The sequence below is a fragment of the Aythya ferina genome, assembly GCF_964211825.1.
Source record: "Aythya ferina genome assembly, chromosome: 24".
NCBI lineage: Eukaryota > Metazoa > Chordata > Aves > Anseriformes > Anatidae > Aythya > Aythya ferina.
This window is the reverse complement of record NC_140322.1, coordinates 58,398-75,157: the sequence shown is the minus strand read 5'-3', so window position 1 is coordinate 75,157 and position 16,760 is coordinate 58,398. Positions and strand designations below refer to the sequence as shown.

General features: G+C 47.1%; 1 protein-coding gene across 3 annotated transcripts in view; it reads left to right on the top strand.

Annotated features, from left to right (window-relative positions):
- Positions 1 to 1,913: 1,913 nt before the first annotated feature.
- Positions 1,914 to 16,760, top strand: part of MAN1C1 (mannosidase alpha class 1C member 1) — a 36,803-nt gene continuing 21,956 nt past the window's right edge. Inside the window, exons 1-3 of one of the 3 annotated variants that reach the window (XM_084496963.1) lie at positions 1,914 to 2,185; positions 2,913 to 3,919; positions 11,058 to 11,154. In XM_084496963.1, the coding sequence (XP_084353089.1) occupies positions 3,368 to 3,919; positions 11,058 to 11,154 (649 nt within the window). In that variant the 5' untranslated portion in view covers positions 1,914 to 2,185; positions 2,913 to 3,367. Of the gene's footprint in view, positions 2,186 to 2,912; positions 3,920 to 11,057; positions 11,155 to 13,798; positions 13,951 to 16,760 lie in introns of those variants that run through there. The other 2 variants (XM_084496964.1, XM_084496965.1) reach the window with 2 other exon arrangements.

Sequence of the window (16,760 nt, the reverse complement as noted above, 5' to 3'; positions counted from 1 at the left end):
AGCAGTAAGCAACCAGAAACAGTGGGAAAAGAGAAAGTTTCTGTCCATCAGAAGACTGTTTCTGGGGCCATCTATATGGAGAAATGATGGCTGCATTTGGGCACCATGTGGCAGCGCTGCTTCCAGGGCGTGCTTAGCGGATCCAGATGTGGCCACACGGGCTGTAGCAGAAGGGCGTGCAGCATCTGCCTCCTGTGCCGTGGGCAATGTACTGATGGGGTCAGGAGGTGACTGTTTGCAGTCTGCTTAGTATATCTGCCCCTGCTTAGCTGAATCAGCCTCTAGGTAAGGATGATAACAGAAGATGAAAGTCAACGATTAGTGTCATTGACAGGTATGTGTGGTGCTGGTAACATCAACAAATCAAAAGCATCTTAGCTGATAGTATTTGAGTCACTGTGCACCGTGCTTCTCCCTTGGGGGGAGCTTAATAGTTGGCATTTAAATAAAACTCTGCAGAGAATACCCTGTACTTCCCTGCATATCCAGCCTCTCCTTGCAATTCTGGCTTTTTCTGGCTACTACTAGCTCAAGAGCAGTTGGGCTTCTGCAGCTGCTGGTTAATCACACTGCTAACACTCACCTGGGAAGCAAATGGAGAAATTAATTTGGGAATGCTGACAAATAGATTTAACCTGAGTACAGGCATGCTCCTTGGGCATAACAGAGCTGGGCTCTGGGTGGAGGCAGATGCCTCTCTTCCAGTAGCGTAAGGCTATTGTGAAATACGCGTCTTGGTGGAGCAGAGACTCCCGGCGCACCCAGCGCTGTTTGCTTACCGCTATTCCTTTAATGAATTGTAAACTTTGATTGTAACCCAATTTGGGACTCAGTCATTTATAACACTCAAAAAAAAAAGTTCATTTTTCTCTTTAAATCACCTATTCCAGTGCAAGATGTCTCAGATGATGTGTACTGGATGCCAACAGTCTGCTTTTGTGCATAACCGATGGCGGTGCTGAGGTACAAATGGATCTTTTAATTTTGATGTGACTTTTTTTTTTTTTAAGCGACAGTTCAGAAGCTTTCAGCGTCCCTTTCCTTCACCTCCGCTGGCAGCTCGTGGGAGGGGGAGGCAGGCGTTTACCGAGTGGCAGCAGCCGGGAGGGGGGCCCCGCGTACTCGCCCGCGACGTGGGGCTGGTTTAAAGCAACCAACCGGCCTGCAGCCGCGGCCCGGGCGTTCCAGCCAGGGTCTCAACCTCGGGCACAAGCCCTTCGGAAGGTTTCAAGTATCCAAACGCTTCTTCCCTAGGCGAAGGCTGCGGCTGACAGGCTGACGGCCCTCGGGTGCGCGCAGTTCGACGTCCTGCGGGGCGCCGCCACCCAGCCCTGCCGTAAGCCCCCCGTCAGGGCCCCGCCGCCCCTCGGGCCGCTGCTCGCCGTGCTCCCGCGCGTGCCGCGGCGGGGTTGTGAGGGCGCGGGGCCGTTTGGGCCCCCGCTGCCCGGCCCCTGAACGCCGCGGGGGCCGCGCGGACGGAGCCGCCCCTCAGAGCCCCTCGCAGCGGGGGAGCGGGCAGCGGCTCCCGCCCGCCCCCCCCCGCCGCCCTCTGCCAATCGCAGCGCGGGGGGCGCTCCTCGCAGCCAACCGAGGGCCGGCTGCAGGAAAGAGGCGGGGCGAGGCTCCCGGCTCAAGCCAGGCAACCGCGGTAAATAAGGGGGCGGGGTCTCCTCGGCCTCCTGGCGTCTGGGAGAGCCAACAGGCGAGGCCGCGCTCCACCAGGTAGCCAATAACGAGCGAGGGCGGAGCGAGGCCCCGGGGCGGTGGGGGTGCCAGAGTCACGACCGGCAGAGCCCGCACTGCTGATTGGCTGACGGCGGCCCTGCCTCCTCCTCCTCCCGATGACGTTGGCTGGGGCGGGGCGGGGCCGGCGGCCCTGTCGCAGCGAGCGGCGGCGGAGGCGGCTCGCGGGGTGGGCGGGAGGGGGTGAAGAAGAATCCCCCGGGGAGCCCGGGGTCGGCAGGGGCAGGGGCAGGGGCAGCGGCAGCGGCAGCCCTCCTCGGCGATGGGTGGGCGGGCGAGCGGAGCTCCTCCGCCGAGAGCTGGGCACGCGCTGTCCTCGTAATTTAAGGAGCGCACCCGAGTGCCGGCAGCAGCGAGGGGTTCTCGCTTCCGAGATGCGCGGGCAGGGCTGAGAAGGTTTTGTTCGCTGTAGGACTCGGAGCCGCTCGGATCTATCGGAGGGGTGAGTAAACAGGGCTGGGAATAGCAAAGCGGCTGCGATCCCATTTCGACGTCGTGCTTGCGGGCAGCGCGGTCTCCCCCCATAGGAGCAGGGGGTTTTTTGGCTCCTACGTAGGTCTTTAAAACGCGTTCTGCTTTTTGGAAGTGCTAATGCTTTCCTGGTCTGGAAGTTGGGGTCCGTTTCTTCTAGCATACCCAAGGAAGGAATGAGAGGAAGGGAGTAACGGCGAGGCAGAGATTTGGGAGAGGGTAGGAATTCACTGGGATCCATTTTGCAAAAACGAAGTCCGTAGGTTTTTCCTCAAGAAATTTAGGCCGAGTCGAGCTTTCCGCATGGATTATTTGCGGACCCCATTATCTCCATCCCTGTGCGTGTAGGCAGCTTCTGAAAGCCTGGTGAGGAGAGAGAGAAATATCCCTGGCCCTGTCTGTCTCGTCCTTGGCCCCGAGCACCCTGCCCGCCCTTCTCGGGCTCCTCACTCCTCGTCCCCTCGCTCCTCGTCGGAGCGCCGAGCCCTGTGCTCGGCCCGAGGGTTGCCCGGCTTCTGGTGAGAAGAGGCCGACAGCCAGGAGCTGTGAGGGACGGCGCAGAGCTGCTCGCAGACCAGAGAGCTGCTGGCAAGTCAGAGAGAGCGAACTCGTGTGGCTGGAGGGTGGGGGAACGGCTGGGGAGGCTGCAGCTCCTCCATTAAATAAACGCGCTCTTATCATCTTCCCCGCCCCCGCAGAAATGCTGCAGCATGAACCCAGCGCCTAGAAGGACGGCCCCGCGCCTCCCCGGCCCCGCGCCCCGCGCCGGGCTCTAAGGCGCCGTCCGGCTCGGAGCCTGCGCGGGGGACAGACGCCGGCAGCGGCCCTACCAGCGGGATGCGCTCACCGCCGCCTTCATGCCGGGAGGGGGAACCCTGAATCGCCGCTCCGCGCCCTGCCAGCCCCTCGGGCCGTCCTCCCGCGCCCCGGCCCGGCGCCCGCTGGCAGCCCCTGCCCGCCCTCGGCCCCCGGGCCCGCGGCGGGGGCCCGCGGCACGGCCGGATCCGGAGCCGTTCACGCGTAACCCGCCGGCGGCCCCCCGCGAAGGCGTCCGCCGCAGCCGGCGGGGCGGGGGGTGGGTCCCTGAGCCCTTCGCTGCGGCAGCCGGCGGCGGTGGCGGCGGGCGCCGCGCGGCGGCTGCGATCCCGTGCCCATGGTGCCGCCGCGGAAGCCGCCGGGGATGCCGGGCTGGCCGGCGGCGCTGGGGCTGCGGCTGCCGCAGAAGTTCCTGTTCCTGCTCTTCCTCTCGGGGCTGCTCACGCTGTGCTTCGGGGCCCTCTTCCTCCTGCCCGACTCCTCTCGCTTCAAGCGCCTTTTCCTGCCCCGCCGGGCCGCCGCCGCCGCCTCCTCCTCCTCTTCTTCTTCCTCCGCCTCCTCCGCCCGCGACGCTGCCCTGCCCCGCGGCCCCCCCGCCGCCGCCGAGCCCCGCCACGCCAGCCCCGCCGCCCCCCGCCGCCTGAGGGAGCAGCTCCGCGCGGCCGGGCCGCCGGCACACACGGCGGCGGCGGCGGCGTCCCGGCAGCAGGTGCGGGGCGACGGGCGGCGACGCGAGCTCGACACGGGGGCGCCCCCCGCCGCCCGGGAGACGCGAGCTCCGTCCCGCTTCGACTACGAGCGGTTCCGCCGAAGCCTTCGCCACCCTGTGCGGGGCGGGCGGCCCGGCGAGGACCCCGACGCCCGTGCCCGAAGGATGAAGATCAAGGAGGTGAGAGCCCCCCGGCTTGCCGTCGCCTCCCCTCGCGGTCTTCGGTCATCCCTCGCCCTCCCCCCGTAGCCGCTCTCTTACCTCTCCTCCCCTCCGGCCTCGTCACCCCCTCTCCTTTCCCCCGGCACCTCTCGGTGTCCCTCACGGCCTTGGCACCCCTCCTTCTCCTCAGTCACGCTCCGTCCTCCCCTTGCAGCCCTGTTGCCCCACTGGTCGCCCCTTGTGGCTGCTTCGTGGTGTTGTTTCCCCTCGCAGCCTTGCCCCCCTGCCCCCCAGTCATTCCTATGCCTGCCCCACAGCCTCACCCCCCCATCCGCCATCCCTCGCCCATCCCGCACAGCCTTGTTCCCCAGCAGTCTCCCTGTGGCTTCCACCCACAGCCTCATCTGCTCCTAATCGTGCCTCGTTACCCCTGCACTCCTCATGCTCCCCTCATTTCCCCAGGGTTGCCCTGTTCCCATTTCTCAACCAGGCCACTTGAAACTCCGCCCCCCCCCCCCCCCGCCCTTTTCCCATCTCCAAGGAGGATGACATGAATCGGGGAAGGAGGGGGGACAGGACACAGGACAGGACAGGACATCTCTTTCCCTGGGGGTGTCCTGCAGGTTCACTTCGCTCCTGTGATGTGTCAGCGGGTCTGTGTTTGCCTGTGTATGCATGCCTCTGCTCTCACTGGAGGTAATGTTAGGGTACACAGTAAGGTTTAACTAGAAATTAGAATGAAACAAAGGGAAATTTTATTCCGGATGTTACTGAGGGAAGAAAGTTGCTTGGTGGGAAGTGGTTGTGGTTTTGCAAAAGGCTCCTTCCCTGGGTACAAACACAAACCTGGTTGCTTCACAGTATTTGAACGCACAAAAGCTGGTAGGAGATGATGAAACTGTGCTCGTCTGTGGGCATGGACAGATGGGATGCACTCACATGGTCATGGGAGAGGAGGCTTGAGGCTGACTGTAAGTTATTTTGTCACATAGTCCAGGTGCAGTTGGCTCAGGACTTGTTACCTGCAAACAGTGGCTTGAAGATTGCTCTCATTTAGACCCCAACATGCCTGGGTAATGTTGGCAGCAGGGTTACATGGATGTAACGGAGGGGAGAATTTGGCCCGGTGCCTCCAGTTTGGGTATAAAAGCCTAGCAACCATACAGATATTGCAGTGCAGTCTGTGACCTAGATAACTTAGAACTATAGATTCTGCTAGTATTAGAATGTGTTTGCCGTTTCTCTTGCTACGATGAATAAAAATCTTGTAGTAACTTTTGATTCTGTAAGCGATGACAATGAGTAAGATATGCAGATTTAATTAAGCAAAGTACTAATTTCCTGGTTTCCTTCTGTCACAGAGGAGTAGGCTATTCCATAGAGATGCTGACCCATGTTAAATAGGGATGGAAGAATAAGAATACCGAGGGCTTTCATCTACAGTAACCTGGGTTTTAAAAACACTTATAATCAGGAGGAGATTTTTTTTTTTTTTTTTTTAATCTTGGTCATTAAAACAAAGGCTGCAGCTAATTCTCTGCTAGGCAACCATACACAACACACTCAGGGTACTGAGTTTCTGTGTGGTCCTGCGTGTGATTGAACTATCCTTTTATTCTACCTTTTGGCTTCAGGGGAGTCATAATATTACAGTACCTGGCCCTCTCACGTGCTTGGAGCTATGGGAATGTGTGCTTGAATAAATAGTAGCCTATGATAGTGTGATGTACTCATGAATAACCCAGCTTCCACTCTACAAACAAATCAAATTGGAAACCAAATTTATGAGAGCTAGTGGAATTAATTCCTTCATTTGTTTATCACTTTGTTTGCTTTATCACATAAATGCTCTTTATGTGATGTGAGAGACGTGTGTTATGTAATGTGTATAGATAATGTGTGTTAGGTAATGTGTGCTGTAGCAGTGAGTCTCTCTTCTCTCCTTCTTCCAGAGCTGTAGGCCCTGTAATTCGCTGAAATGTGTTCTGAACTGTCACGATACTTTAGGTTTTCTTTTTCCCCACTTTAGCTGCTCTTACAGGTCAGCAGATTTGTAATGGGCAGGATTGATATGGATGGAATTTGTTGATCCCCATCTGCCTGCCAGAGCCTAGTTGAAAGCTAGGAGAAGGGCTGATGCCAAACACAGAGACTTGGAACTTTGTTTTCTGATAGGACCCTTCAATCTGAGCAGGGGTCTGAGCTATCTCCTCTTTTCCACCCAACCTCTAAGCTTTTTGAAGCCAAAGAAGAGGGTATGACAGTAGTATCTGGGCTGCTATCTGTGTGCCCCGTAATGTGGCACTGCAAGGTCTTTTTTTTCTGCTTAAAAGGTAATGTTGTACAGAGTGTAAAACTCCCCACTGTGGTGTTGTCTTCTTTACTTTTGTTGGGGTAAGCTCTGAGCAGCACTAGGGGCACCAGAGCTGTTTGCAGATTAAGGAGCCCAACCAGAGGGTATATCTGCTATGCTGACTCTGTGCTTTGAATGCTGTGTTTCCTACTGGTGCTGAGCTGAACAAGAGGTGGATTAGCAAATTTAAATTATATGTATGTCTGTTAGAGGTAAGTACTGCAATGAGCTGGGCTGACAAAGGGCAGGCAAGTATTCTCCTTTGCACTGATGGGTAACTTATCGGTGTGGCAGGCTTCTTAGGTTTAGTTTATCTTTTTAAAGACAAGTCCAGAGTCAATAAGCAGTTCTTTCCCTTAGAAGAAAAAAGAAAACACCTGTATTTCACAGGCTATTTTTGCAAAAGGTCATTGGTTACCTGAAGAATTGCCTAGGATATGCAGCTGTGTGTTATTGTGAGCAGCCAAGTACAGTGGGCACTCAAACCTTTTGAAGAAGTTTCCAATAAAATCAAATAGCCATCTCCCCACGTTAAAGGTTGGGAAATTAAAAAAGATCTTGGATGCACCTCTTAAACTGACTTCTGAAAAATGTATTGGTTCTATAATTGATTAATCATGCATGGCTTCACAGGGAATAGTATTTGGCACATGTGGAAAAAAACCAGCTAATGACTGATGTTCAAAAACAAGCACAAAAAATGTATTTGTAGTCAGAAAGTGACTGGAAAGATGCCACAGTGGGAGTCCATATTTATTCGCTTTCAACAATTTCCAGATCAAATTGGCTCAGTGAAAAGTCAGAATGATTTTCCTTTCAACTGCTGCTACTGCAAGCTCAGCCTCAGATCTGGGAAAATCAAACTCCGTGGTTTCTGTCTTTTGCATCGTAACAAGTAATAAAGATTTTGCTGTTGGAGCTGAGCTGACAGTTTTGTTGATGATGGATGAAGCAGAACAGACTGCTTCTTGCAGTCCCGCTCCTGCGTGTCTCATAGGTAGGGAAGTGGTGTGGAGAGAACAGCATTCCTATGAAATATTTTTATGCCAGCCCTGCAAATACCATCTAGTGCTTAAGAACAACCACTGCAACCAGCTAGACCTGCAAGTGTCCATCGAAGTGGAATAAGCGGGCTTTCTTCCAGTCACGAACATCAGAGAAAACAGGTGAATGCTGAAATAGACTTGCTGGTTCTTTCACTCTTCAGATACAAAAGGCAAGTTTCCTTGCCTGACGTCAGAGAATACCTAATAGTTTAACTTGACCGAGTCCATTATCCCTTTTGAATAAGTGAATATGTCAAATTCCTGAGTTTTTCAGTCCTTTGCTGGAATTGTACTCTTGGTTTGAACCATACATTCATCTCTCTCACGATTAGTAATACTGAAGTGTATTTATTTTGCACTGCAGTTGTTTTCATCCTGGCTTTTCTTTTCGTTTCACCTTGCTGTCCTCTTGTAAGACAGCTCTAAAGATGTATTTGCTTTTGAAAATTGGAACACAGGAAAGAAGCCCATCAGAGTCCATGCACAGAGCTATCCCGCATCATTCTGCAGGTTAGCAGGCACCTGTTAAGGTAGTCTTCTAAACACAAATATGTTGACGGTTTGTCACCAAAAGATAATTGACAAGAAACAGAAATGTTATTGGGACTTAAACTCTTGTGGAAAGTTTGGTGTTGGTGGTTGAGTTTGATTTGTGTGATTTTGACAGTCCTGACTAGCGATCCCTTCTGTAGTGAAAAAGAGCATCTTGCTGGGGCAGAGATGGGGAAGTCTTGCATTTTATCAGTCTGAATCTCTGCCGCAGACCTGACCCCTGGTGGGAAGTGTGTCCCTGTCAGATGCTGATTTAGTCTTGCACACTTTTGTGGAGGCAACCTATAGATATTCTTAGGGGATTTTGCACAGAGGCATAAACACTGAGAACTAGATTAAAGAGGAACTAGATTAAAAAACAATTCTCAGTTTGTGTTACAAATTGTCCTGATGGTATGATGCTGCGTGTCATGTTATCAGGCATCCTGTCTGAGCTGTCACTTCTCTGAAAGCAGCAGTAAAATCCCCGAAAGTTTCCCTATTCTGTGCACCTTGTTTTTGCATTTGTTCCAAATGCCTTTCCTTTCTGTAATCTGGGGATGAACAATGCTACAAGCAAATAATCTATCAGTGCATTCAGCGCATGTGTAACACCACGCAGTTTCCAGATGGAAGAGTCTCTCCTCATGCCTGTCTATCGGAGTGAGGCGCTTGGAAAGCATCTAATCCTTTGTGGTGGTCAAATGTAAATCCAGTGACTTCTGGCAGACCTACTTTTGACAATGGGAATAAAGAAAAATGTTCTCAGTAAAATACTTACTGTAATGGAATAGAATGCAGTATATCTGACTGGTTTGGGGTCATCAGTCAGACCATAATTCTTTTTCTGGGGTAGAACTGCCTTTGCAATAAGAGTTTCTCTGCAGTTTGAAGCACTGACTGACTTCAAGCTTGCTATAATTTTCATTTGTTCCAGGCTTTTTCTCATTCATTTATTTACTCCATGAAAAAGGGCATTATATACTGTAAATCCCACAAATGGTGCAAACAATATATCTTTTGCTCCGCTAGACTCTGGTGGCTTCACGCAAATAAAACTTAGACCTAACCTGTCCAAAGTTTGTTTGAGCTGTAGGATATGCAGTTAATCAACTAGGATTAACTTTGATTCTAGGAAGTGGAGAAGATGAGATTGAAGCTTTTTGCCTCTACTCAACCACCGTGTGCTTTGGTCTATACTTAGAATTTGTTCTCAGAAACGTTGCCATTCTCTTACAATCTAGCATCTCATTAAGACACTGTAACTGCAAAATCAGCTGCTTTTGCTGACATGTTTCCAGATTTAGATGCAGCTGGATTCAGCCGTGTCTTAATGCCTGAGATGGTACTGTCAACTGATTTTTTATTATTTATTTTTTCCCCCCTCTTTACACAGTTAAATCTAGTTGCATTAGGAATTTAATTAGGAGTTAGTATAATTGTGTTTTTCTACTCTTCCTATTCAGCTTTCCCGGCAGAGGCAGTGAATCAGGAAGACTCAAGTTCTATTTCTGTCCTTATCACTAACACTAATGACTTTGGGCTGCTAAGTGCTGTATTTTTCTTGTTCCTCCAGTGCAGATGTGCCTGCTAGTCTTGCCTTTTTTCTGATTGTGGCAGGGAGGGAATGCTTGCCTCTGTTGATTAGAGGTGAATAACCGATCTTTAGTTTGGCCCCTCTTTCTGGGAACAGCAAGCAGAAGGTGAAACTTCTTTTTTTCTCCTTTCTAAATGCAGGATACCGAACGGTGCCTTGTGGCTATGTGATGAAAGATAATTTCTTCTAATTTCAAGAAGAATTCCTCCATTGCTTCCAGTGATGGAGATCAGTTTTCTAAGCAATGGACTGCTGCGTCTGACAATTTTGCAGGAGAGAGTGGGCTGTGGTGGTAAATAATGCCATGAGAACCATCCATGCAAATTTGAAAACAACCTGCCAAGGCTTTGCCAGGCCTACCACTTGATTGAGTTACTCTGTTGTAGTTACTTCTAGATAAATTATTTGCTACATGTCACTTTACAGTATCTATCTATCATCTAACACTAAATAATCGGCAGATGTATTTACGGTCAATAGGTTGACAAGGTTTTGAATTTTATTTTAGAAGCTGTTACAAAGAGTTGGATCATATGGGTGGAGTTGTGTATTCAGTCTGGTTCTTTGGGTATAGAAACATGAGCTTTTACCTTGCGTTTAAGGAAAAACTGGATAAAATAGCAGCAAAAGCAGCTGTCGGAGAGCTGATGCTTTCCTGAACTTTGAGCTTTGTTTCGGAGGATATATTTGTAGAAATTTGCTTTTGAGGAGGCAGGAATTAGTTGTTTTTTGTTTAGTTCTTTTAAGGAAGAGTAGTGTGAGTGTGCATGTGTGTTAGAACTGCTGCCTTGCAGTCCTCAGGGAAAGTTTAATGTGCTGAGCATAGGCGGGACAGTTCATGTATCCCAGAAGGAATTGTTTGAGTTGGAACAGGTTTCTCAGAAATTGCCCAACCCATCTGCAGGCTGTCTCTTAGGAAAACACTTCTGAGTTTTGATAGGAAGATGCCAAAATGCCATGGATCTTCCCCTTCTTCCTTATGAAGGTATTCTGTTAATTAATAGAAAGAAGGCTTCTGTGCAGTGCTAGACCATTTTCTTTGCTTGCTCACCACAGAATTAGGTGCATTGTGTACCTCTGTAGTGTTGCTTTGCCAAGTTGTATGTGTAAGTGCTGTGAGGTGGGCAGATAAGATGGTAGGTGGTTTTGGACTTTGAGTTTCATTATCAGAATCATAATGAAACATGAAAACTCAGAAATTAACATCCCTGTATTTAGGTATGTGTCAGCTTTGGCCTTACGTTTTTATCCCATTTTAATTATTGTTCTGAAATATCAGTGCTCCTCACAAAGGTCAGTAATCTAGAGATTGAGGCGTGTTTCCAAAATTCCCCCATGGTTTGCACAGCCCAGGCCAAAAGTGGATTCTCAGTGTGTCTAATATTGTGGTACTTCTGAAATGTGCCAGTCCCAAGTTTTGCACCAGGAGCATTGGGTCTAAAACACCTTAGCAAAGTGCTCAATGCAGTCCCAGTCATCAGTGTTCCATGCAGATTAAGCTTTTATAATTAATGGCCCATTGATTGCCGGTTTTAGCAGTGACTGGGCAAATATCATCCCTTCCCAGAACTGAAGTTCAGAAAACTTTTTGTTCCATTAAGTGCTTTAATTCAAACTTTCTTTTTGCAGATGATGAAATTTGCTTGGGATAGCTACAAACAATATGCATTTGGAAAAAATGAACTACGACCACTGACTAAGAATGGCCACATTGGTAACATGTTTGGTGAGTTCTGCATCAATTCCAATGTAAACTCACTGCATTTTTAAGGTCATGCCTGCTATTATGTTAATTCCTTTCTATGCAGTGTGGTGAGGGTATCTGCAACAGCTTTGATCTATCTTCTTTCCACTTTTATGAAGTGATACACACAGCACAGCTCCTAGGAGTTACCTACCCCTGTCTTATTGCTGGGAATATCATTCCTACAGGCATCGCTGAATGCTCAGACTATCAATTCTGTGTACAGATCTAGCATCAAACATGTCTAGGAACAATGCTAAATCCATGCATTGTCTATGAAAACATGAAGTCAGTCCCAACCTGACAATGCTGCTGTTTAAACTTATGCATGTCAGACCAAACTGAGCATTTTCTCTCGCATTGCTCCACTGTTGAGCAGGATGTAAATTCCATGAAATATTGAATGAGTGAACGAATATTAAATTTTCTTTTATACTATGTGGTTACTTGCTTGCATAATTTTACTCTTTAACAGATTACCTTTTTTAATTATGTGAGCCAGAATCTGCTTTAGCAGCCCTTTCTCACCCCTCTTTGGAGAAAGCTTGCTATCCAGGGTTCTTTTGGCTTCTTTCCCCAGGACTGTTTTTCAGAGATTTTCCTAGATTCCCTCATCCAGAGTAGACTAGAATAGAGTTTTTTAGTGATCAAATAATCTGTGAACTTTATTTCCTCGGGGTAAAGGGATTCGACTACTATAGTAGGAAGAAACATTCCCATTTCTGTTTTTGCACTCTCTGGGTGTCCTAGCCCTTCTCTTAATCAGTTTGTATGACATGCAGCCTTGAGAACTTGAGATTTATGTGAGAGTGGGTGTTTGAAGGTGGAAATAGCATCACATATCCTGTAGGATGGCCATAATCTTAAAGAGCAGCAGCCCTGTTTGGCCTCTGAATTGCAAGTGCAGATAGCCCTGATGGAGATGTCAGAGAACAGACTGGCTTGCAGTTCAACCACAGCACTGGGAGAAACCTTAGGGTTCTGCTTGTGGCACCACTATCAAATCCTTTAATTGCCATGGATAAGGCACTTGTCTCTTCAGTTCCTGCAAAAGTATCGGAAGAGTTAACTGTTTGCAATATCTGTAAGTTGCATGGAAGTTGCATTAACAATTGTTGGGGTCTGGAGGAAGCGGTTTGGGAAGCATGCATTGTAATAGCACAGGCTGCATATGACCAGCCACTGCTCTTACTCGTTCTCACTTCCATCAGGAGCAATGATTTGTGTTTGTTCTTCTTTTGTCATCTTCTTTGCCCACCCCAAGAATACTGATTCCTTACTTAAGAATTAGCATTAACTTTAGCACATAGTTAAGCATTTTGCAACTTTTCCATTCTGGCAAACTTGTCAGAATTCCTCAAGGAGCATGCCTGTAAACAGACAAAAATGCTGAAAGCTTTTAAATGCATTTATCATGACAAAACAGTTGGCAGAACTTAGGCTTGTTTGTAGCATGTCTGTGAGCACTCTTAAGGAAAATGGTTTGGAGCACAAGAATTTGCAGCCAATTGTGGAAGAGAAAGTACATGGCATATTTCAGCTTCTCAATAGTCTTTTCCTTCTTCCTTGATACCGTGACTATGGCAGATCACAAACTCAGCTCAAGTCAACAATGTTGTAATGTTGAAAAAGAAACAAGTCTCACCTCTGGATGGGTAACTAGCGTGTGTTTTACACAAGGCATGGAAAGGCTCCCATTCTCCACACTGGCAGAGACTCAGCTAGGACAGCATCCACTTCAAGAAACATTTGGCTCATCCGGAGAGTTTGGAGGGGAGCAACTGAGGAGAAGGCCATAGAACGTGACCTACAATTAAGCTGGAAAGGTCTGGGGTTGCTAACCCTTGAGTGGATAAAAATGAAGAGAACTTGGTATCAGTTTTCAAAGACACAGAGACATACTGCAGTGTGTAAGACAATAAACCATTCTCCATATCCATGGGGAGAAACAAAGAAGTCACAGCTTAACTTTCATCAGGAGAGCAGGGTCAGACACCAGCACAAGCTTTAAAACTGTAAAGCACTGAAGTAGAATACCTGTAGTGACTTTCCAACTTTGGATACCTTATGGATGGCTTAAGAAGAGTAGAAGTAAATGACCTCTCACTGTTTTTCATTCTGTGATTACTCACTAAGATGAATGAGAACTGCAGGTCCCCAAAAAGTCTCACAAAGATGCCCCTTGGAGATGCACCAAAGTGATACTGGGGAAAAAAAAGTGATACATAATATGCTTTTTGGTGGTTTGACTCCCTGCAAACCCCCAAAGCTACCTTAGTGACAAGAGCACATCACAGTTACAATTTTGGATGTACACAAAAATCAGGAAATTAAAAATGCTGGTTCCCGTAGCAACCAGGATGCAGCCTGCCAACAGAGAAGAAATGTTCTCGCCTAGTCAAAAGGTGTAAATTTTAATGCCTGAAGGCAACTTTTATCTCCAGATGATTGAAGAGGGCCTCAGTGAAGTCATTGAAAGCTCTCTACTCTCATTTGCAGAGAAAAGCCCTATCCTTACTTCCTTCATTGCTGAATTACCTGCTCTTGCTTGCAGAACACAGCACAGAGTTGAGTTTGGAAATCAAGATGCAAGACAGACAAATCATGGCTGCTGTGAAGACCATCACCTAGAAGACTATGATCTTGGACCACTCTGCATTGCAGTATTCACAAAATGCTTACCACGACACTCTGAACACATAGATCCACCCTTGAAAACAGTGAAAAATCTGAAAGTTGATGTCTATGGGATAATGTAATAACTACTGATTAAGAGAGGTAAGAGACTTCTTTTGTCGCAAAAGGTAGCACAGATGAAAAAAATAATGTCAGAAACAAATACCTGGCAAAGTTATAGCAAATGAATTTCTGCAGCAGGTGCCATATGAAATGTAAATAAAAAATTGTCCAAATCTAACTGTAATCCAGATGAATATCCAATGAGATACATAACAAAAGTGGCAAGAAACTTCAGCAATAGCACAAGAAAAAATATGATAAAGCAGTAAACGTGAAATCTAACACAACAAAGCCAGTTCTGAACTTGTCTAATCTCTTCAGAAGTTTCAGGAATGGAATAAGAGTGAATTAAAGCAAGGAATGTAAGTGGGTTTTCTACTACACAGTTCATAGTTACTCATCTCCTCTGAATATATGAAGAAAACTAAATACAGGAGGATAAAGATAAGCAAGTCATGAATCTCAAGACACTTCCAACATATTTAACAAATAACTGAAAATGCATCTTTTAAGTATTTTTAACTTGCTCTGCTTCCTAATATAGTTTCTAGTAGCGCAGGTGGGTTTGTGTCTGCAGCAGAAATTCCATGAAGCATTTGACTGCAAATTGTGGCTAGAAGACAAACTGCTCTCAGCATTTCTGAAAGACAAATTCTTTCCAAAGCAGAGGTACCTGTGTAGTCAGGGGCTTCAAGTTTAGTATTGAACTCTGAATATTCCTTTTTATAATCTACTCAGCACAGAGTGGTGCCATTAAGATACTTGGAGTGGATACTAGATGTCAGTTGTATCCAACTGGATGTGCCAAACCTCCAAACAGCCTTTGCTGTGAAGTTGCCACCAACATTTCCATAGTCCAGAGAAGAATCAGTGAAGTACAGCGACACCCACTCTCGATTGGCTGCCTGTTAATCACACGCTCAATAACTCTGAAGATCAGACAATTATTTCAGCATAATTAGTGTCTGGAATGAGGCACAAGCAACATATATTAAGGGGGCATTAAAAAAATGCCTAAAGACAAGCTCACTGTATTTTTTTTTTTTAATACAGCCCCCTGGAGAGTGAAAAAGGAAAGCCAAAAATCCAGTCACAGCCTGGATCATTCCCCTGTCTGCACAGTAACAGGGCTGCTCACGCATGTCTTACTTCCTCCACAATGCTGTAATGTTCTATTCCTCAGTGCTCCTCAGCATCTTGAAAAGAGCTTCTATAGAATGCTCTCTAATCATAACAGTTCAACAGGATTTTTTTTCTTCTAGTGTTTTCTTGTGCTACTTTAATGGTTGTTTTTCCTAATTTTTTGTTCCTTCTCTTCCATTTTGCTGTGAGCAGTAGTTCTAACAAATTCCAAGACACACTCCTACTTTTAGGTCTCATTAAACTCAAAACTCTGCTCAGGGTCAATGGAAAGTTCATGAAATTTGCAAGGGAGCAGGGGATGACTAATGGTTTTACACTGAGATGATGTGAATTCTGCTCGGTTTCCTGCTAAAGACAGGCCCAGACCAAATCCTCACTGTCCGGTCTTTGCAGCTGTCCTCGTATCTAAAGAGCTGCACAGAGATTGTGGATGCAAACATACAGACACTGGAAGGTGCGCCTGTGCTTAGCATCGTAGGTCAAGACTGTTCCCCACTGAATTTTCTGAGTTTGTTCTTTTATTTTCTAAGATGTAAGTCTCAGCTGAAGGGAGATAAATTTATTTGGTTCAAATCAAACATTTTCAAGAATTGTTCACACAATGAAGCTGATCTGGTCTAGCTCAACCCAAGAATAAGGGCTTTAATAGCAAAGGTGTTTGAAGAAGCCCACAGGACACCACATGGGACATTAACATTTTTTTTTCCCATTTAAACTTTTCAAATGAGCATTTCAAGCTTACAAGGCACTACTGTAGTAAGTTTAAATCTCTGTGTGAGGTTTAGGATTCAGTGGAACCCTGATGTTTGAGCTAATGTTTGACATAGCAATTTGAAGGAAGCCACCATTCTTTGCATGACCCAAGGAGAAAGCAGAGCAGGAACGGGTCTCTTGCAGTAGTAATGACAACCTTGGTGTCTGGAAAGAGCGATATTAGGCAGGTGGAAGGCGGGAGGGGGGAAGTAGCAGGGATAAACGTCAGCTCTTATATGGATTACGCAACCAATCTCCAACAACTTTGATAATAGTAGGTTATCTTGATTCACTAATTCATGTTGACAGGAATCAAGTTTGTTGCTACACATTTCAGTGACAGCAAAAACTGATGTAAAGCTAAAATGCCCTTCCTCTGAAAATAATATTCATCTGGGTAACATTACACGTGAAAAAAAAAAGATGCCAGAGAGCAACAGTGTTTCAGCAACATCTTCATTACGGTATATTTTTCTCTTTTAAAAGTCCATGAAGACAACTGCATAACATAATGTGCAATAGGCAGCAGAAATAATTCAGCACACAAATTCAGAGAGCAATTATTACTATTACTATCATTATTTTAACCACATAAAAAGACTCCAGGGTTTTGTAATTTTGTGATCATAGGGAAACAGACTCGGGCAGAACAGAAAATTTGCACCAAGTGATTGCACAATTGGAGGTTAGCATGTCTCTTCGGGTGGCCAGAATGGTGTTACATTAGTATTTTCATCCGATTACCTTTCCTGTGTTAAATATTCATACATCACCGCCTGTTGCTTCTAATTGAGGTGGGCACATTTCCTGATTGCTTGATAGTTTCTTAGCTAAATCCCTGATGATGAAGGAAGCAGCAATTTGGAAAATGTTTGGCTTGATAGGCAAGACTCGATGGTTGAAGGGACTAACTCTGAGACAGAAAGCCTTCCGTGTCCAATTGAGCCCAGCAC